General features: G+C 41.9%; 1 protein-coding gene across 1 annotated transcript in view; it reads right to left on the reverse strand.

Moving 5' to 3' along the window:
• The window catches only part of LOC126455932 (glutamate receptor ionotropic, kainate glr-3-like), a 134,101-nt gene that overhangs the window by 55,574 nt on the left and 54,607 nt on the right, over positions 1–23,920 (reverse strand). The window contains exons 5-6 of the mRNA XM_050091691.1: positions 4,574–4,744; positions 2,065–2,288 (exon numbers count right to left, since the gene is read on the reverse strand). Coding sequence (XP_049947648.1) covers positions 2,065–2,288; positions 4,574–4,744 — 395 coding nt within the window. The remainder of the gene's footprint in view (positions 1–2,064; positions 2,289–4,573; positions 4,745–23,920) is intronic.

The following is a 23,920-nucleotide window of genomic DNA, read 5'->3' on the forward strand; positions in this document are numbered from 1 at the left end:
GCAGGTTTTTAAGTACTTGGTGATTTGTAGGCCGCTTAATAATGCACAATTGTTTGGAGAACCTCTGATGTTGGTGTGGCGGCCAGTTCGTTATCGTTTGGGGTGAAATTGGTGACAGTTAATCCCTCTTACCAGCCGTATCTTTATCTATTTGTTTTTTTCCTTAAGACACTGACTGTCAAACAAGGTGCTCTGCTTAGCTTCTCTCTTAAGTGTCTGCACTGTTTAGTCTAATTACAGTGTGTCTTGGCTTTTTAAGACTATTATTGGATGGTTATAATTATTATTGAAGTGTGTTTCTTCCCAAGCTGCATATTTCACGTGAAGAGGTATTCTGTAAATTTGGGTTTCATTGTGGCACTGTAAATTACCCTCTATTACGGGGAGCTTAAGCTGCTGTTTTGGGTGTATTGTTTACTGTATTCCGCTTAGGCAGTGTTTGCTTAAGTTGGGTTTCTTAGCGTCTGTAATGTCCGCTCCCGTTGCAGCAGAATTCTTACTTAAATGTAAGCCGTCTCAATGCCTTTTTTGGGTTTCCGTCAAGGAGAGGGAGGGGGGGGGGGGGGGTGGAAATCTGTGACGTCGGGGTGACACTGCTCCTCTTGATTCTCACACGCTTGTGAAATTGAAGCCACACATCACATTTGTGGGGCAGAGGGAGCTAGTTTCTGTTATTCAGTATTATCTCCCCCTTAAATTATTAAAGTCCCTTTCCTATTTATTAATTTTAAAGGGTTTAAGGCTTGGTTAAATATTTAAATCATGAAAGTTTTCTCTTAATTAACACACTGTACCTAATTGTTGAATGTTTTTAATTTCACTTGGTTTTCAAATTTTTACAAAGTATCAGAATTCTACATTTGAGTCTTCTTTTCTTAATTAACGTGATCTGCTTTAATTGTATAATTGTGAGTTCAACAAATTATGTTGACATGTATGGACGTTACCAATGGTGTTCGATCTTACGGCCGAGTACTTCCTTCGAAAGCAACCAAATCACAAACAGTGGTTTGATTTTAAGTATGCACCTACATCTACATCCATACTCAGCATGCCACCTGACGGTGTGTGGCGGAGGGTACCTTGAGTACCTCTATCGGTTCTCCCTTCTATTCCAGTCTCGTATTGTTCGTGGAAAGAACGATTGTCGGTATGCCTCTGTGTCGGCTCTAATCACTCTGATTTTAAGTACTTCATAACAATTCGTTTTACTGAAGCACATTTATAGAATCCTAATTTTTACGCAACATTCAAGTGTAGGCATTAGCATTAATTTCACTGGACTGTATGTACAGTCTGTGGCATGTCGTCAGGTCCCGTACTGTTTAATGCCTAGAAAAATATCAAAACAAATCTAAAAGTCATTTCAGGGTGGCTCCCACTCTTCAGCGGAGAACTCAGCTGTTTTGAAGCTTCCTGGCAGCTCAAATTGTGTTTCGGAACGGAACTCTAACCCAGAACACTGCCTTTCGCAAGTCGAAAGAGAAGGGTCAGGTACTGGCGGAGGTAAAGATGTGACGAGAGATCTGTGTCGTATTTAGATAGCTCAGTCGGTAAGCACCTGTCCACGAAAGGCAAAGATCCCAGGTTCGAATCACGGCCCGGCACACAGTTTTAGTGTGTCAGGAAGCATCAAACCAGCACACTCTCAACTGCCGAGTGAGAATTTATGCTGGAAAAAATCTGTATGTTAAAACCTCACATTGACAATAATGAGCGCAGCAACCGCCCAGCTTTTGTTAACGTTTACTGGGTCAAATCTGGCCAAATCCTGTGGTCAACAGACGTTTGACGTACCAGCCTGAAATTAGTGCTCTTGCGTAGACAGCGAATACTACAGTCAGGTTACACGTATATTATCGAGATCAGTGGCCTATTCAGTATATAGCCCAATGTTTTTTCCTCTCCACAATCGTCCTGGTCTCTGGGACACGATCACACAAAACCGTCTGAATCGTAACCTTACCTCAGAAAAATAGTTTGATAGGAACCTGTGATATGTCTGAAGGACGGTTTTCTGATACTTTAGACTGTCGCTAAGGTAAACGAGGAAAAGTGGCGTACCTTGCATGCAGAATATTCCGATGACGTGCAGGAAGTCGCTGTAGACTCGCCCCCCGTCCAGAGGGTTTCTGCCAGTCTCCGTATATCTTCGGTGCACCCTGAGGACGGCCCAGACGACCAACATTAGGGCAAAGGTGCAGACGCAGAGGCGGCCATCGAAGGGGCGCCGGAAACCATCCCACTCGAACTGCTCCTCCTCAGGCTCTCGGATATACAGATGCTCCCTGCAGTTAGACACATCCACTTTCAATGGAACTTCGTAAACGCTTCTTCGTAGAAAATGTCAGTTTTGGAACAACGCGAGTTCCAGCGCAGCCAGCGTAGTTGCCAGATCCACCCCCCCTCCGCCTCCCTACTGGGCCCGGGTAACAATCAGTAACATGCGTCAGACATACAATACGTGCGATTTCTGAGAAAGCCAAGCCTCATTCCGCGCGCGGCTTCGCCAGAATCTTGTAATGTAGTTTAAAGATACGATCTTTCCATATAAATCGTGTAATGCATATGTGCATTCCCTTCACGTATTTAAGCCAAATATTATGCATAATTATGCGATTGGGAATGCTCAGTAGCAGCTAGGTTACATGTACATTTGACAATTAAGCGTCAGCATGGAGCATTAGTGATGAAATCATAGGAGGTAATGTTGTGCAATCTTAGTAGGAACAAGATCCGACTATTCGGAAGTAGGATCTTACAATCTCAGACAGTGTTCCAAGACAAACTTCCGTCACAATGTCCGCAAACATGACGTCAGATCCGCATAGCAACAGCGATCTGAACGCCCATTGGCTGAAAGTCTGGATATATATATATGAAACGCGAGAAGTGTCCTTATTGACTGAGGGAGAAAGTTGGGGTGGTCTTTCTTGTCCTTCAGGAAGACAGGGCGAGTCAGTCGCGAGCAGCCACTCAAAACGCACGGTCGAGTAACCGGGCGGCTCTAAAACAACGGCCGCGAGTGCATATTTCAGATGTTAAACAAGATATAAAGTGAAGTTATTAGTTACGAGAACGCCAACTGCGGTGGGCGGTGTCTATCATTATGTACAGTCAGAAAACGGTGTTAATGTGTGGAAAGGGTCGAATATAAGGGTGTAGTCCAGAGCCGCCATATTGCAAATGCTGATTCTGTGATGTGTGTGACAAAGCAATTTCTGTATTAAAAAAAGTATGGTACAAACGTTGTTGACAATTAACAACTAGCATCCCTAAACACTCCACTTCAGCAGAATGAAACACACAAAATATCCGTACTTTCTGCAAAATGGTAAGTGAGCGTCGTTCATATTCCAGTACGGCACCCTTGATATATATATTGATATATATATATATATATATATATATATATATATATATATATATATATTGATATTTCCATTTCTAAACCACCTTATTCAGCGGGAAACTATCAACGACAAATTCCAAACATGTATGCCGATTCACAAAATGTGCCCAAGAAAGCACAGCGTACTCAGTGCCGAGCAGGATGACGAATTTTCGCTTGTCCTCATTTAAACGGTCATCTGAAATTCGAATTACTACTCTGTACTTATTTGCTGAAGTTATTAATTATTTTTAACAAGGAGACTTCCTCTCTTCGACGAAGGAAGACCACCACGTCGTCGGTTTACGCCCTAACGGTGAGGTTCCCGCCAGAAGAGTTTTGAAACATGACAGCCGATCAGATACTTGCCACAACAACGGTTCAAAAGACAAACAAAGACGTAAAGAGTGGACTGCCCTGTGGCACTTCCCGACAGATAACAACCGACAACGTCAGCCGTCCGTTGACTACCACTGACCCTGCAGCGTTCTTGTAAGAACGACACATGCAGGAGCGGTAAGGCCAACAATCTCCAATAGGCGTGACTAACGCCATCAAATGTCTTAGAAAAGTCTAAAAAGGCAATAACGTAACGAATAGATGTAACAGCCGCCACCGAAACCACATCCCTAAATTGTGCCACTCGAGTCAAAATTGTACGGCCAGGGAGGCAACAATGTTGTTTTTTACCAGTTACGCGACCAAGCAATAAGAACAATATGCTGCTCACAGCCCATGCAAAAGTTCTGCAGTCAAAACTGAGTGACGTGAGGGGTCGAAAATCAGCCGCTGTTACACGGCCATGACGCTTCGGAGTGAGAACAATTTATGACGCTTCGGAATGAGGGCATGCTACGAGGAATCAACGAAACTGACAGCAACGTTTTGCGTCAGGACAGTAAGGTAATCATATTGAACATCTTTGTAATAATGTTAATAAATGCAACATGTAAATGACATATCATACATGAAATTTCATTGCAACATAATATGCTGATTCTGCAGCGGTTATGGATCCGGATTTTTTGTTGCTCCAGGAGCGATGTTCTTATCACTGGGCTGAGTGTGTAGGTAAGATTTAACTAACGGGTTGCATTATCGGCTGTGCGCTTCATTGTTGTGAGAACTGTCGCAGAACGTTTCAGCAGTATGTTTCCGTAGTTTCGTAATCGGCAGACTCACCTTGTGAAGAAGAACGGCACTGAGAAGTCGATCACTTCATGGCGCGACGGGGTGACCATCATGGTGGATAGGCCGACATCCAACTCACCGCTCGCCACACGACCCACAATGCCATTCCATGTGCCGTTGGCGGAGCGAGACCCATATAACGTCGTCTTCTGCAGACGGTACCTGCACACAATAAATCTGCTTCTGGTCATGGAAAATCAGTAAGGGTTTTAAAATATATGTCAAAGATTTCATTTCTATCTTTATAAATAAAAGAAGGATCAGATTTCACAGGTTTTGGGAGGCAGCTAGACAAGTGCTTTGTCCTTCTTCATCTTCTGCATCTGATCAGTCGTGTGTAAGCAACTCTTTCTTGTACTGCTGTTACTTCGTGATTTACTGTACTCATTATGTTAGTGATCCAGTCATTTTCCCCCCAAAATTTTGCTCTACTAACGTGTCAATTTTACAATACTTTTCAGATCAATTGTGGACGATACGTAAGGGACTGATGTGGCTTCCGATCCACCATTGGTGATATTTTTATTGACTTATTTCGAATTCATTCTAGAGATGATTCTTCATCTTTAGTGAGGAAGTTCGAACACGTATCACGATTATCACAGCAATTAACGATTATCATATCGGGATTTGTTATTCCCATTAACCACATTCTAAATGATGACGGAGCACATCAGGAACTTGCGTGTTTCCGAACAGCGACATGGAACAATCACTAGAGGAAATGTAGAAGTTTTATATGGAGATCGATCAGAAAAAGATAATATTTTATTTTATTGTAACGTAACGTACGCTGGTGACCGCACCTCTACATTTATTCTCAAACTTGTATTGTATTAACTCATGATTGTTTATCTTTGTTGCCTGATCGAGCGACTATATGGAATAAATAACACAAATGTAGAGGACACAATAACATTAAAACGAAGTTATTAAAGAAGGGGTAAATTAAATAGCAAGAAAAAAATCACAAAAGAAAATTTTAAATTGGTGAAATCTGAAGAGCCGGCCGCTGTGCCCGAGCGGTTCTAGGCGCTTCAGTCCGGAACCGCGCTACTGCTACGGTCGCAGATTCGAATCCTGCCTCGGGTATGGATGTGTATGATGTCCTTAGGTTAGTTAGGTTTAAGTAGTTCTAAGTCTTAGGGGACTGATGATCTCAGATGTTAGGTCCCATAGTGCTTGGAGCCATTTGAACCATTTTTGGAAGTCTGAAGACAGCAAAAGGTATGATAAATTGACTGATTGCGATTTTCTGCTTGATTGCAATGCGTGCTAGGTTGATTTCCTTCGCTTATTTATTTATTTATTTAGATAGTTGCATATCTTCTCTACAAAAATGGTTCAAATGGCTCTGAGCACTATGAGACTTAACTTCTGAGGTCATCAGACGCCTAGAACTTAGAACTACTTAAACCTAACTAACCTAAGGACATCACACACGTCCATGCCCGAGGCAGGATTCGAACCTGCGACCGTAGCGGTCGCTCGGCTCCAGACTGTAGCGCCTAGAACCGCACGGTCACTCTGGCCGGCTCTTCTCTACACTACAGTACGATTCATAATAGCGAATACAGCAATACGTAGAGTAGTTAGCCTAAGATCGTTTTGTGTTAGCAGAAGAGCCAACACCGCGTTACGAGTGGAGGCCGAAATGCACGCGTTTTAGCTCATGCAGGCTGGCGTGAGGAGGGAAGAACTATACTGACGTGAGGTCTGGAACATGATAAGGAATGAGAATTCAGAAAACGGACGTAATTAGTTTGATACTTAACTTTAATCCATTAATGATGAACGTCGCTCTTGACGGTACATGATTCCCAATATTATCTGTTCAGAATACATTCTTGAAGTAATTATAGTAACTAAATATGGCGCCTTGCTGGGTCGTAGCAAATGACGTAGCTGAAGGCTATGCTAAACTGTCGTCTCTGCAAATGAGAGCGTATGTAGACAGTGAACCATCGCTAGCAAAGCCGGCTGTACAACTGGGGCGAGTGCTAGGGAGTCTCTCTAGACTAGACCTGACGTGTGGCTGCGCTCGGTCTGCAATCACTGATAGTGGCGACACGCGGGTCCGACGTATACTAACAGACCGCGGCCGATTTAAAGGCTACCACCTAGCAAGTGTTGTGTCTGGCGGTGACACCACAGATCGTAATGGCGCACCGTAATTATTAACACGGAAAATATTTGTGTTGTAATTAGCGAACGTCAGCATTAACGTCTACTGTACTTGCTTACCAGCATTTATTTGCAAATTATTCAGTTCATAATATTATGGTAAATATTGGTAAAAAGGCAAACGTGGTTAGTGGAAATCATAACAATATAGTTCCGAGTGAAGAAGGTTATGAACGTGCAACAGATACCGAGATGGAAGATGTTAATGCTGCCATACCAGAAAACATTACACAACAGGAAAACATTTCAATGTCATGCGATATTCATATGGAGCCACAACCAAATACTAGTGACAATCAAACAGTGAGAGCAAGCGTACGATCCTCAGTCGACCTTGTGAAGTTAGCCTTGTAAGTTAACAACACAACTCTCTGACTTAACAGCTTCTGTATGTAACCCACGGATACAGTACGATGGAATTTCGAAAAAAAAGTAAATCACTTAGCACAGGAGAATGACAATCTACAGAAACAACAGCACGCATTGACTAGTAATGTGTACACTTTATGTGATGTTTGTGAGACTTTTTCAAGTAACGTAGATAAGCTTACTACAGAAAAAACCACTATTAGTCGTACAGTTCAAGCTTTACAGTCAAAAGTTGAACATTTTGCTACCGACCACGTTACAATTTGACAAGGTGGTGAATACATTTAATAGCAACTTTCAAAATGGGCATATGAGAAAGACAAACTTATTGGTCGATGCATCAGTGAAAAACCACCCCGCGCAGTTGAGCGGTCGATGAATGAGTGTCGTAGTAGTAATGAAATCGTAAAGCAAGAACAGTCAACTTAAACAACGCTAGCAAACTGTAGACAAAGTCTTGCCGGAATGGCAATAGTACGTGCCTATGTAACTGTAGTGTCTGCAGTATGAATTAAAGCAAGCGAGAGTGACCACAGTACATTCATCACTTACGGCTGCGCCGACGCCAGAAAATGCTAATCATATAGTAGCTCCACGTAGTTACGGGAATGAGAGTAATTATATTACTCAGAGCCCTTCACATTATCTGATGTACAACACGGGGACAAAACAAATCTATCTACAGCATTACTAGATGAAAGTCTCCTTAAGAACTGCCAGTTCCAAGTATTCATCTAGGGGCAGAAAATAGTACGCCCCATCGTTTTTCTCAAGTCTGCTTTACCTAGAACTTGGACCGACAGACAAAAGATCAACTACATAGAAGGTCAATTAAAGGTGAAACTTCCGTATGGGCATCTGAGACAGCAAAGACCTGCATTAATTATGAGCAATTATTAAACAAGTTTCGCTCTCGGACGGTCCAAGTGAGACTTATAAAACAAGTTTTCGACCCATAAATTTTTAACACTCTCCAAGGAAGGATGCGGGGCTATTTTGAGAAATACCTTGACATTACCCGTTAATAGGACAACCTAATTTCGGAGTGAGACGTTTTGCACATCATAAAGCTGAAGTTGCCGTACTAGATGCGCGAAAAGCTAGTGCAAGTACCAGAGACGGACACTGAGTGCGTCTTGTCTGTTCCCGATTCGTTAGATTTGATACAGAACGATACTCGCGGTTCACGGAACAGTAGAAGAGGTCATTCAGCTCACTCGATGCCGCCGCGCCAGTACGACCAACACAACTCGCACGGCGAGATTTCTGTCAGTTACGTCGGTCTCGCGAATCAGCCGACGCAAGAGAATTCGGCACCGCGAAAGTACAGTCCGAATTCACCTAACAGCAAAAGAAAAAAGAATGCATATAGATTTTATCCTGGTTATAGTGGCAGTAATAACAGACGAAATAGTTGACACAGAAACGACCATGACAACCGAAACTTTAATGACAGTAATCGACAGACTGAATAATCGGCGGGCTGATGGTGCAAATAGAAATGACAACGAACGAAACGGACAGTGGCGATGGTATCCGTCGAATAATGATTCAACTAATACAGGAACCCCCCTACATTCAATAAAAACAACAGCGGGACTTAAACAACAAGACAATATCCACAAGTACACATAGCTGAAGTGGCAAACGAACCAGAATTGCCGAACCTAATATGGTCACATCTCACCCCAGACGTTGAGCTGTGGTTGTATGGGGGGGGGGGGGGGGGGGGGGGAGAGGTGGGGTGACAACAACAACAACAATAATAACAACAACAATAACAATGGTAACAACCTGTCTTGTAACAGTGCAAGCAAAGTAGTAAACAGACAGAATGATTATTGCTGTTAAAATACAGTGAAGTTAACACTTGAAAATACTGGGTGTCAGGAACTGCAAACAGAAGTAATACGGGTCGCGACCCAAGCAATTGTTTGTGGTGTGCTCACTTCAATTACATTCTGTTAGGAGCAGGCATACGTACTCTGTCATATGATCTGTACGAAAAGATGATGGAACTAGGCCCCGTTCTGGACTTCCCTGTTCAGAAATGCTAGACTATAACCACTATTGCTGCTAAGTCTGATACAGTTAGGATACTAATTTTTCTGACAGTGCAGCTTGGAAATGGAGTAATGGTATTCACACTTCTTGTAATAAATCACTGAATCACTGATAGTTTAATAGGGGTAGACTTTCTGGGTGACAAACACGTAATTATTGATTTCTCATCAGGAAAATGTTATTTAATGCATGGCCGAGAGACAACTGAAGTAGTTCTGAACAGACAAAAACTAAACCATACTAAATACTACCAGGGTCGTAAAACGCAACTGTTAGGCAATAATGACAGTTATACACATTGCCCATCCGTAACTAGTGAATGAGTAAAAGATTTGAAAGTACTCGTCAGCGATAAGGTTAAATAATTCACTGGAATTGATAACGAGCAACAAGATAATTTGTATACTGCGTTACTACAATATACTGGGTGAGTCACCTAACGTTACCGCTGAATATATTTCGTAAACCACATCAAATACTGACGAATCGATTCCACAGACCGAACGTGAGAAGATGGGCTAGTGTAACTGGTTAATACAAACCACAAAAAAATGCACGGAAATATGTTTTTAACACAAACCTACGTTTTTTTAAATGGAACTCTGTTAGTTTTGTTAGGACATCTGAACATATAAACAAATACGTAATCAGTGTCGTTTGTTGCATTGTAAAATGTTAATTACATCCAGAGATATTGTAACCTAAAGTTGACGCTTGAGTACCACTCCTCCGCTGTTCGATCGTGTGTATCGGAGAGCACCGACTTACGTAGGGATCCAAAGGGAACGGAGATGGACCATAGGTACAGAAGAGACTGGAACAGCACATTACGCCCACATCCTAACACCTTTTTATTGGTCTTTTTCACTGACGCACATGTACATTACCATGAGGGGTGAGGTACTCGTACACACGTGGTTTCCGTTTTCAATTGCGGAGTGGAATAGAGTGTGTCCCGACATGTCAGGCCAATAGATGTTCAATGTGGTGGCCATCATTTGCTGCACACAACTGCAATCTCTGGCGTAATGAGTGTCGTACACGCCGCAGTACATCTGGTGTAATGTCGCCGCAGGCTGCCACAATACGTTGTTTCATATCGTCAGGGGCTGTAGGCACATCACGGTACACATTCTCCTTTAACGTACCCCACAGAAACAAGTCCAGAGGTGTAAGATCAGGAGAACGGGCTGGCCAATTCATGCGTCCTCCACGTCCTATGAAACGTCCGTCGAACGTGTACCTCACCCCTCATGGTAATGTACATGTGCGTCAGTGACAAAGACCAATAAAAAGATGTTAGCGTGTGGACGTAATGTGCTATTCCAGGCTCTTCTGTACCTAAGGTCCTTCACCGTTCCCTTTGGATCCCTACGTAATTCGGTGCTCTCCGATACACACGATCGAATAGCGGAGGAGTGGTACTCAAGCGTCAACTTTAGGTTACAATATCTCCGGATGTAATTAACATTTTACAATGCAACAAACGGCACTGATTACGTATTTGTTTATATGTTCAGATGTGCTAACAAAACTCACGGGGTTCCATTTAAAAAAACGTAGGTTTGTGTTAAAAAACATACTTCCGTGCATTTTTTTTTTTTTTGTTTGTATTAACCAATTACACTAGCCCCTCTCCTCACGTTCGGTCTGTGGAATCGATTCGTCAGTATTTGATGTGGTTTACGATATATATCCAGCGGTAATGTTATGTGACTCACCCTGTATACAAGTTTTTACACGGAAACCAGTTATAATCAATACTCATAAGTATAACATGGAAGTTCACCCCCATGGCGTTTTCGGTTGCAACACGTATACAATCCCCTGGACTAAACGAAATGCAGTGCGGGATGAGATTAAGCATATGTTTGCCTGGAAAATAATTGAACTGTCAATGTCACCGTACTGCAGTCAAATTCTTTCTGTGAATAAAACTAACGGAAGCTTTCGGGTAGTGCTAGACTTGGGTGTGATAGTCAGAATCAATCTACTTCTACATACTAGGCCAGAGAACTTGGAAGAACAATTTCAGAAATTTCTAGGATGCAAATGCCTCACCAGCATCGATTCAAAAAGTTTTTATTGGCAACTGAAAGTAACACCTGAATCCAGGAAGTACACTGCTTTTATCTTTGCAGGTAGAAGCTACCAATTTTTTGTTTCATCATTTTGATGAAATGTTAGTTCTGGAGTATTTAACACCGCCCTTCACACTGTGTTGGGCCCAGGGCTACTTGGAAATGTCACATTGTATGTTGATGGCAGTTTAATAGCTACACGTACCCGTGTAGAACATTTGCACATTTTGGGAAAGACATTAGAAACATTTGCGCAAGCAGAAGTTACGGCAAAGTCGCATAAATATAAATGCGCTAGAGAAGAAATATAGCACTTGCTACATATTATCACATCACGAGGAATACCTCCAGATCCAGGTAAGACCAGTGCAATTAAAAATTTTCCTTTTCCACAAGTAAAGAAATAATTGAAAGCTTTCTTCGGGTTGCGTTCATTCTTTCGTCGATTCGTTATTGATCTGTTGTTAAATAGTCCAACTTTACTGCTTAAGGAAAACGCTTTATGGTGATGAACCCCTAAAAGTACGAACGATTTCAATGCAATTAAAGAAGTACTAATAAACTCCGACATCTTATGCCATCCAGGTATGGATAAAGACTTTTGTACAGCCAGTGAAGCCTCATGCACAGGTTTGGATTCGTGGCTATTCCAGAATATTAAAAAATTGGAAAAACAAGATGTAAGCCAGCAGATTCTTAACTGAATGTGAACATACATATTCAACCACAGAACTGGAAGCACTTGAATCGTGTGGTCGCTTAAGAAATGTAGTGTTACATCCATGGTAAAAACTAAAGTCTACACTCACCACCAGGCTCTAAGTTGCCTGTCATGGAAACTTATACGCCGACGTTTAGCACGATGGTCGTTATTTTTACAACAATAGTCTTTTAAGTAATCCGTATCTCAGATAAACTTAATATTATAGCTGACTCACTATCCCGAGTACTGCAAGGACTAACCGAGAACACTGAAACAAGTACCGAATCCTACTTATGCAAGATAAATATTACATGTTATAGTTGTAGTAGTATGTGCAGGAATATGAAGAACTTACAAGAAAATATCCCAAGTCGCACAAGGTAAGGGTACAGCTACAACACAATGACTGTACCCCCCTAATAGAGTACTACCCTTTGTATAACGATGTATTATTCTAAAGGAGACACCATAACACTGATCAGTACTACACACTGTATAACGATGTACTATTGTAAAGGAGACACCATGACACTGATCAGTACTACACATTCTATAACTATGTATTATTCTAAAGGAGGCACCGAACACTGATGTATGGTGCTTGGGCATACCTGCAAACAGTAATGACACGCTCATTTGGATCGCGTGTCATATTTGGGGGCAGTTTGGAACAACGAAATGTTCTAACCTAACTATGTTCTGTTATTTCCCGAACATGTCACATAAGCTTCATCGACTCCCGCGAACGTGTGTAATCTAGGAGAAAATCGACGCAGTCGCTGTGACTAGCAAAAATTATTTACACTTTAGCAACCAAACCACAAGAAACAGTTTCCATCGACGTCGCCGGACCATATCCAAAGACACGTGGAGGTGTGAGTTATGTTTTTGCACTGTACGATGTATTTTCAAAATTTGTAACGTTTTACACATATAATTAAGCACATCAATCGTCAAGAAAATCTCTGATCATTACACAAGTATAATAAAAAAACAAAAAGGCTAACTCTCTGACAATGAATCTTATTCCACAGGGTATAAATCAAGAGAATTCTAGGACAGGACGACATAAAAATAATTTTGATATCACGATTCAGCCCACAAGCCAACCCTTCCAGGAGAGTATTTCGCTAACTTAACCACTTCATGCGACCCTTGGTAGACAACAAACACACTCATTAGGAACAATATTTACAACTGTTTGACAAAGTAGTAAATCATCTTCCAATATATTACACACAACATGCTACTGCAGAGCTAATGTTAAATGCAAAAGAAGACAACAAGTGGGTAAATACTCTTCCAAAGTTCCATCTGATATCGGAAACATGCGAAGAAAAAAAAAGATCTTTTTTAATCACCCTCACACGGGAGGCACATCTCCGAAAACTACAATATGATAAAAATCTAAAAAATGTACAAAGTATAATATAGGAAATTATGTTCTGCTGACTGGAAATCATCACAGCTTAAACAACAAAACACCAAATGGGCATTACTATACGAAGGACCATATGTTATTGTTCGAATACCTCATCCAGGTTGCTACTTATTGTCAAACCCTAGAAAGAACAAAATTCAAGGCATCTATCCACATAAGAATCTCGAGAAATTTCGCTGTATACAGAATCAGCGAACAGCAATATACGAAGGTAAGTACAGCTGCAGAAACATGGTTCATGGCGATCTTCGAACGAAACAAATGTACTGAATACTCTGAGTATTAATGTCATAACACACAAGTAATTTTAATGTCATAACAAAAAAGTAATTATTTCACATCGGACATGTATTCGCAATACTGAAGCTTATCCAGGATAATTTTTTTTTATTCTCCTAGCCATGCATATGTATTTTCACTTAAGAAATATGTGCTGTTGCACAGTCACAGTTTATTTACGTTTTCTTTCTTAAGTCTATTGAATTAATTGATTTTTTAAACTGTAAAGGTTTAAAGCTTATCTCCATGAATGCAGAGTTGGATTTCACAACGAAACAAGGATACAGCGTGTGCTATATATATATACCACGTATTTTAGCATTGAACACTGATAAAAAACTCAGAAAATAGTCTGTCAGGTTGGAGAAGCAAACAAAATAACAAAACTGAGCAGTGGAACTTACTGCTGTTTAATGAGTGGAACTACGGTACCGACATGTCACACTATTAAATGAGCATCACACTAGTACGAGAATAAAAACACGTGTGCACACCGTGCATGATTCAGGCTACATTACCAGTACCAGAAGTACGCTCACACTAATATAATATTAAGCAATAAGACGGCAGTGTACTGCTGATACGCGATTTTTTCCTTTACTCTTTTAGTTGAGCTGTTTTATTATTCAGTTCTTTTTCGCTTTGATATAGAATGATGAATGTTCAAGCACTTATGGACCTTAAGTAGGTTTGTGTCTCAGTGATCTGTAAAAATGGTGAGCGCATGACAGGAAATTTCATTGTACAAAATATGAATACAATTTCCAGGCAATTCAATTTGTAAAAACTGACCTAAATTTTATCAATGTAAATGTAAAGCACAAGACTGGGAAGAGTAGTTAACAGTATGGTAAAATGACTTGGACCAGAAAATTATGAAGGTAAAAGCCCGTAACCGATATAGGACAATAAATAAATGTATATTGAATAAATGTATTCAGTGAAAGGAAACAGTGACCTGTAAACAGGTTAACAGTAGCTCACCATGTAGCGTCAGAAAGCAAGCGCAGGATTGTAGCCTCTCCTCCTGGTGAAATTTTATAAAGACTTTCTCCAAGCAAACATTTTCACCAAGTGCGATAGGTGTTTACTGTCCTCTAAAGACTGAAAACTTTTTGAATAATAGATCATGACGCTGAAGGACTCATCCGCACGAATATTTCAAAGAAGACACCAAAAGAAACTATCTGAAAGAGAAACTTCATGTGGACAATATACTTAGTTTCCAACCGTCATGCTCCGGCCAAATTACCGATACACCAAGAACAAATATAGCGTTTCGATCCCAAGTGAAGCGATAGACGTTATTGTACGTTTAAATTACTATGCTGACATGCGACTGGAAGAGAACTTATGACTCCAAGACAGTAATGTGCCTCACAGCCCTTTAGTTATTCTTGATAATGGAGAAACTATCACATAACACTAGCTAGAATCTTTAATTTCACCGAAGTCAAGTTATTCTTGTACAATGGATGAGGTCCAAGTTTTGAAAATTAACTGCATACGATAAAAGAAACATTTTTATTGTAAATGATATAAAACTTGTAGTGACAGAATAGTAAAGAAGACTTTGTATGATTTGCCTATATTTATGTAAATAACATAATGTATTTCAGTTTATTATGTGCACTGAATCGTACAGCCCGTTCAAAGAGACTTATGTAGTCGCACAATTGTTTCATGTACTATAGGAATCTGGAGCCACTGCATGAGGGCGCGTGAACACCTTGTAAACAAATCTACGAGACCAACTAAAAGGTCAAAGCAGTACGTTGAAAGGCTCCTCATCATTATATGGGTTTTTTCGTAGTCATTCAAGGTGGCATCATAAGATCACCATTAAAAAACTATTCTTTTACGATATAATTTAAAACGTTTGTAAAATGACTGTCAGAGTTTTAACTTGTATCTTAATAAATAAAAGAAGGCTCAACCTTCACATGTTATCTGAGGCAGCAATACAAGTGCTTGCCGTCCTTTCTCCTCTTCTGGATCTGATCAATCACAGCTCTGAAAAAAATGATTCAAATGGCTCTGAGCACTATGGGACTTAACTTCTGAGGTCACCAGTCCCCTAGAACTTAGAACTACTTAAACCTAGCTAACCTAAGGACATCACACACGTCCATGCCCGAGGCAGGATTCGAACCTGCGACCGTAGCGGTCGCGCGGTTCCAGACTGTAGCGTTTAGAACCGCTCGGCCACCCCGGCCGGTTCACAGCTGTGACTTCGTGACTAATAATGACATTTGAAGTAACTTTTAATATACTTGTTACGTAACTATCCAGTCGTTATCTCCTAAATTTTGGTGTATTAACATGTCAGTTTCAGAATATTTTTCAGACCGATTGTGGACAATACGGAAAGGACTGATGTGGCTTCTGATCCGCCATTGGCGGGATTTGTTAACTTGTTTAAAATTAATTGTACAATTGAATCTTGATCTTTACTGAGGAACTTTGAACGCGTGTCACGAGTATTACAACAATGAATTCGGGTTTTGTTATTCCAATTAAGCAGACTCTGCAACGGATAAACGATGTACAGGCAAATTTGAAACCTTGGTTCTTGGAGTAATTCAGGAAAGATAACACAGACAGACTGAACACTAGTGCCACCAAAGATGACCAAAGTAATGGGTATGGATAGAAAAACACTACGAACTGGCAAGTGAGGTAACATTGACCCTGTCCCTCTGTTTTTTGACAAGGGAGAGAACAGGATTCCAAGCAGAGTTTAAGCAAAAACCTACACCCTGTTTACAAGGTTGCTCGCTAACTTAATCTCAACAGCCTTCTTAATAACAATGTTCCAATAGCTGGACGTGCATGCCAATATATCGGTATTGTTATAGAACATAGGGTGACCAGTATCCAAACAATGTTCGGCAATAGCAGATCTACTTGGGTGCTGTAATCGTGTGTGCCTTTTATGCTCAGTACATCGTTCCTCCATGGTCCTGATAGTCTGACCAATATAGGCCATGTCACAGCTACAAGGAATGCAATATACATCCGCCTAACGCAAGCTAGATCATCCTTAACAAAACCAAAAAGCACTCTAATTTTAGATGGAGGTCGGAAAACACATTCACATTGTTGGAAGTGCTTCCTAAGTAAGGCAAAAAGACCGTAGACTTAGGTGTCGACTCAGTATTATCATCAATCATCCTTTGCACAGTTGGTCGATTGCGCAACGCACGTTCAATCTTTCTAAGTCTTAGTGTCGGAGATGACATGTGCCCTGTGTACTAAGGTACAAAGTACCCCTTCACCCTGAGCCGGATGGTGAGAACTATGAGCCCGTAAATACAAGTCAGTGTGAGTGCGTTTCCGGTAAACTGCATGTCCCAATGGTCCATCAACCTTCCTCCTAACCAAAACATCAAGAAAGGGAAGGCAACCATCCTCTTCCACCTCCATCGTAAAACGAATGTTCTGGTGTATCGAGTTCAGATGTTCTAAAAAGGTATTCAAATTCTTCCTACCATGAGGCCAAACGACAAATGTATTATCAACATGTCTGAAGAAACAGGCGGGTTTCAAAGTGGTTCAAGTGGTTCAAGTGGCTCTGAGCATTATGGGACTTAACTGCTGAGGTCATCAGTCCCCTAGAACTTAGAACTACTAAAAGCTAACCAACCTAAGGACATCGAACATATCCATGGCCGAGGCAGGATTCGAACCTGTGACCGTAGCGGTCGCGCGATTCCAGACTGAAGCGCCTAGAACCGCTCGGCCCCTTCGGCCGGCGGGTTTCAAAGCGCCGACTCCAATGCACGTTCCTCGAACATTGGATCAGCTTCTCCGTTTACGATATTCTCGTTTATAGGCTCTGCGTAATAATAATCTCCCCTTTGGTTCAAATGGTTCAAATGGCTCTGAGCACTATGGGACTTAACATTTGTGGTCATCAGTCCCTAGAACTTAGAACTACTTAAACCTAACTGACCTAAGGACATCACACACATCCATGTCCGAGGCGGGATTCGAACCTGCGACCGTAGCGGTCACGCAGTTCCAAACTGAAGCGCCTAGAACCGCACGGCCACACCGGCCGGCTCTCCCCTTTGTCAGAGTCGCTTACTTCAATGGGTTTCCCTATTTACAGCCCATATCTTCACCAGGGTGATCCCCCGTCGGTGTCTCCTCGGCTTACATACTTTTGTTACCGCGTCACGTGCCTGAAACGCCAGTAGGCGGCATCCAACGCCGCGATGGGAAGTTGTCATAACTTCTTGGTTTATCAGCGTCAATTTTGACATTCAAGTAGCGTGGATTCGTAAACGTGCATTTCAGAGACGGTCATTTTCAAATGTGGTTGTTTGTTTTGTTTTGTTTTAGGGCGCAAAAACATCTACGGTTATACGCGCCCTTGTCAAATGCATAAAACACCAAGACAAAGAGAGGAGTTAAAAACGACTACACGTCAGTCCCAATCGACGGAAAAGAATACAGCTAAAAACAGGAACGTGGAGAAAGGTATATAACATACGCCATAGACAAACGGAGGTCCAGAATTAAAAATTAAATGGCCTTTGCCATATCGCTAAGACGGATAACAAGTAGAACGCGATCGACACCGCGCGCGCCGCTCGGTGAAACGGCCGATAAGTCAGACAGCAAACACAAACGCGATTAGTAAGCGGTTAAGAGAAGGGCATTCAGTCAGGAAATGACGGACAGTCAAAAGTTGGGAGCAATGTGCACAAAGCGGTAAGGGAGTACCACGTAAGAAATGGCGATGGCTAAAAAGACAATACTTATCCGTAGCAGGGTACATTAAATTAATGAATGCTGTTGTAATTCAGCGCATTGAGTGGAAGAAGAATGACATTCAAAACATTTAGTAAAGATTGGTGATCGGGTATCATATTGCATATCGCATTTAAATAAAGGGAAATTTACTGTTATTAATCAATGAAACATACACTAACACAGACTACACAAAGCAAACCAACATTTCGTGAGGGAATTTTAGTTTCACAACTCTAGGGGCTCTCAAGGTGGCAGCAATCTGAAACAGAGAACAGTAGAAACGAAGTGTTCCGCATGGGCCCGACTTTTAACGATCAGTACCTCGAGGCCGGCGTCCAACTTATCGTGCCTTTACTACTGCTGGTCTACTGGAGGCTCGTAAATGCTAATTTATGAAGATTACGCACCAATAATAAGATGGGTACGCATGTGGACCGAGGTGCCTACCCAAAATGTCAGTATTGACTCTTCAGTGAAAAAAAAAAAAATGATGGCCGCTGGTCTAGAGCACCGAGCGCTCAATGAGGCGTTTCACTTGTGTGTTGTGGGTGTCGTCACACTCACTCAGCCTACTGTGAACATGAACCAAGTTGCTTAACATCCTCAGAGAACAAGTGTTGCTGTTGCTCTCACATCTTCCTGATGTGTGTGCTTCGCACGCACACAGGATGAGGACAGTCGTGTCCAGAGAATTGCATTCATACGGACCTGGTTTGACGAACATTAAGGCACTTCGATTTGCTAGTTGCCTATCCTATCTCGCTTCTGAAGGAAATATCTGGGATTATTTGTAGCAGCAGGTGAGATGGAATGGCGCAAAAAACATCCCTACAATGTTCTAGCTCTACAGGAGTTAATTATCGATCAGTGGCTTCAGACGGGTATAGAATATCTACAAAAACTTGTAGACTCGCTTCCTCGCAGAACTGAGGAAACATACCTGTTTTCTGTTTCCGTGCGTTTAGTTAGAATCCTTTCCCCAACTACAGTAGAAACGCGTCATCAGTCCCAAGAGGTGTGGTATACAACAGCATGTAGAGCGAAAGCCTTGATGTTGAACTGCTTCATTGCCATTGTCTGATGGCAATGGGTGAAAATCAGAATCCACGGTACCTACCTGGTCTTTTAATCTGTAGAATCTGTGAACTGAAAACTATTTCCGTGATCATTAAACTCAGGTTGTAACGCAAGAAATATTCTCTCGCCGGAATTCGTCTGAATTTCTATTTAGTTATCTTACTTGGTTGTACGTAATACTATGTTTCATGTAAACGTACCGTCTACTGAGAACGTAGGCCTTTTCAGATGAATTAATTGTTTCAGTGTCTACAAATAATTGCTCTCATATTCGTCATATTGAAAGATCAGTCCTTTTTATTCGCATGTGTCTTCCATAATTCAAGACACAGCATGGATTCGTTACTGGAAAGAAATTTTATGACATTGAATTGGTCACCTACGGCAGTTGTCTTGACAAACAATACTGATAAGCCGATACATATATTATTAACTACAAATTTCTGTTTTTCCGTAACACTGATGGGAAAAACAGGATGCGGCTGACATTCTAAAGCGGTCACATTTTTCGCACCTACTTCACTATGTGGTGTACATGTCCAATCCAGTCGACAGTTATTAATGTGGCTTGTCTGGCGCTTTCAACCGGTCCAGAGACTGCAAATACTCGCAGGGCACAGCACCACTAGGAACTATCCACTGGAGTGGACTGCGTGAATTTACAGCCTCAGGGCTGATTGAAAACGTAAAGAAGAAACTTTAACAGCTGTCCATTGCAGTGGACATATGCACCACAGGCTTGAGGTGATGTACAAGCTTTTGGAGGTGCTCTGCTAATTCACGACAGGGGAAATCTTTATAGAGTAACATTTACTGAAATGAGTTAGAGCCCGAGAGCTAATAAATAATTGGTTTGAGAAGACTGAATATCAAAGAACTAATTCCAAATTCCTAATTTCCTTCAAACATCAAACCATAACATAAAAGAGTGGTGAAATCTTAATTTGTTTCGAAAATCATCTTCATATGGTCTTATTTGAAAATACTGTTTTATCTCACTCAGTGCTACAGTTCAAGTTAATTACTACATCGAAAAACAGAATAATCGTGTACCACTACATCAGCCGAGTTGTACTATCTTATTCAAAACCCGCTTCTATATCACTCGTGTTCGTCACATGGTGAGGGAAAAATTGTCGAATCGTTACTTCAAGACGAAGTTGTCACTTTACTGTATCCTGAAAAGACTTCTTCAGTAGCAGGCAGTTATTTTTAGGTAGCTTTCCAGGAAATTGATGAGAAAAAAATTCCGATATGATTGTGTAATTACAATGGTTATTTACTGAAATGTAGTAGCAGTTCCTGTAAGCTGGGTTTGCTCTGTTTCAGTGACAAGTTCTTGCCCAAACAATGTGACATATTTCATATGTGCTCATGGAATAAAGAAAACAACAACATGGAATCACTCTCTTTTCTTTGTCATAATATGTGTTATGTGGATAGATCATGGGTGTTTATATATTTTGTTATTGTTTTCAGGAAATACAGTTCATATTTACTTGTGCTCTCGAAGTAATTAAAGACAGAATATAAGCTCAGACTGTGAAGGACGGTGTAAGGAGCTGACTGTTAAACGGAAGCATTCTACCATAGGCATGCAGCGAAACAGATTTTGTGCGTGCTTTCGACTCTCTAACTACAGTGGATTGCACCCACGGTAGAGCAGGGAGTTTCCAGCCAAATACACACATAAAAAAGTTTTGCATCACGTCGGTCCCTAGAGTTCCGGAACCTGTACAGAAAATTGGAACAGACATCATCATGAACAAAATTTCCACCCTTTTTATTGCCCATGAAAACCACAAGTCGCATGTTGTACCACCATAAAGTGAGACCTTCAGAGGTGGTGGTCCAGACTGCTGTACACACCAGTACCTCTAACACCCAGTAGCACGTCCTCTTGCATTGATGCATGTTTGTATTTGTGGTGGCATACTATCCAGAAGTTCATCAAGGCACTGTTGGCCCAGATTATACCACTCGTCAATGGCGATTCGGCGTCGATCCCTCAGAGTGGTTGGTGGGTGACGTCGTCCATCAACAGCCCTTTTCAGTCTATCCCATGCATGTTCGATAGGCTTCATGTCTGGAGAACACGCTGGCCACTCTAGTCGAGAGATGTTGTTATCCTAAAGGACGTCATTCACAAGACGTGCACGATGAGGGCATGATGACGAATGTCTCGCCAATATGCTGCCGATATGGTTTCACTATCGGTCGGAGTATGGCATTCACGTACCGTACAGCCATTATGGAGCCTTCCATGACCACCAGCGGCATACGTCGGCCCCACATAATGCTACCCCAAAACAGTAGGGAACGTCCACCTTGCTGAATTCGATGGACAGTGTGTCTAAGGCGTTCAACCTGACAGCATTGCTTCCAAACACGTCTACGACGATTGTCTGGTTGAAGGCATATGCTCACTCATCGGTAAAGAGAACGTGATGCCAATCCTGAGCGGTCCATTTGGCATGTTGTTGGGCCCATCTGTACCGCGCTGCATGGTGTCGTGGTTGCAAAGCTGGACCTTGGCATGGACGTCGAGCGTAAAGTTGCGCATCATGCAGCCTACTGCGCATAGTTTGAGTCGTAACAGGACGTCCTGTGGCTGCACGAAAAGTATTATTCAATATGGTGGGGTTGCTGTCAGGGTCTCTCCGAGCCATTATCCGTAGGTAGCGGCATCCACTGCATCAGTAGCCGTTGAGCGGCCTGAGCGAGGCATGTCATCGACAGTTCCTGTCTCTCTGTATGTCCCCCACGTCTGAACAACATCGCTTTGGTTCACTCCGAGACGCCTGGACATTTCCCTTGTTGATAACCCTTCCTGGCACAAAACAACAATACGGACGTGATCCACCGTTTAGGTATGGTTGAACTATAGACAACACGAGCCATGTACCTCCTTCCTGGTGGAATGACTGGAACTCATCGGCTGTCGGACCCCCTCTGTCTAATAGACGCTGCTCATGCATGGTTGTCTACATCTTTGGGCGGGTTTAGTGACATCTCTGAACAGTCACAGGGACTCTGTCTGTAATACAATATCAACAGTCAACGTCTATCCTCAGGAGTTCTGGGAACTGTGGTGATGCAAAACTTTTTTGATGTGAGTAGGTGAGCTGGTGGTGAGGCAGATGGAGCCCCAACGTAGGAATATTAGGAGGACATTCCCATTCCCTAAATTTGCCTTGCTGCCAAGGGAAACCCCTCGAAAACCTTAGCCATCTCTTTTAGGTGAAAGGCTTTTTGTACTGCGTGTATAGAGAGTAAAAGGGATTACTTGTTCGGCATCAGCGATAATTTGTCTGAGTGAGTGGGAATGAGGCAAACGATACTTAACTTTAATCCACATCCATGCTCCTCCCCACTACGACAGCATAGCATTCACAGCGGGCTCTTTTGGATTATTCTGGGACTGGAAAAAGGACCGAAATTCGCTGTCAGTAATTAGCCCACTGCTCTCGGGCAAGTAGACACACTGGATGCGTAGTACGTCAAGCAAGGTTCTGTCCTTCACAAGAATTTCTTTAAAAATTTAGATTGCGCTTCAGTGCTGGGATAGTTCGTTTAACAGGACAAGTTCTGATTCCCTCTTTTACTTTTGTCCCATTAAGCTACTGTCCCGTCTCTGTTGTCCTCGCCATCGATTGGTACTGAAGCGCCAACTTTGACAGTCTCATTTCTCTCGAATAGCACCCACAACAGCTGACTGCGTATTGTAAACAACCGAGTAAATGTAGTTATTGGTTTAAATGGCTCTGAACACTATGGGGCTTAACATCTGAAGTCATCAGTCCCCTAGAACTTAGAAATACTTAAACCTAACTAACCTAAGGACATCACACACATCCATGCCCGAGGCAGGATTCGAACCTACGACCGTAGCAGTCGCGCAGTTCCGGACTTAACCGCCTAGAACCGCTCGGCCACCGCGGCCGGCTAAATGTAGTTATCCAACCGCAGAGTCTAGTTTCGATGTATATTTATGAAGACTAAAGGAAGTCACTGATTTTTACTTTAGTCTAAGATACTTCCGGTTATAAGAAGACAACAGTAATTTGCCAAGTTTCTGAATCTACTTCTACGAACAGGTTCTCCAGATATTGTTCATTTACTTCATAAAGAGCTTCAACTTTCCAACCAAGAATCGATCAAAATCCTTTACTTACAATGTGTGTTAATGCTAACAGCATTAAATATCATTCCATGTAGGCTTTCACGGCCGGCGTCTTTATCAGTAAACTCTTCCGGGCTAAGTTGCCGTGGTCGATCCGTAGAACTTCTTCTCCCTGACGTTTCGTTCTCAACTACGGAGAACATCTTCCGAGTCGACTCACCTCGGAAGATGTTCTCCGTAGTTGAGAACGAAACGT

This window comes from Schistocerca serialis, chromosome 2 (assembly GCF_023864345.2).
Source record: "Schistocerca serialis cubense isolate TAMUIC-IGC-003099 chromosome 2, iqSchSeri2.2, whole genome shotgun sequence".
NCBI lineage: Eukaryota > Metazoa > Arthropoda > Insecta > Orthoptera > Acrididae > Schistocerca > Schistocerca serialis.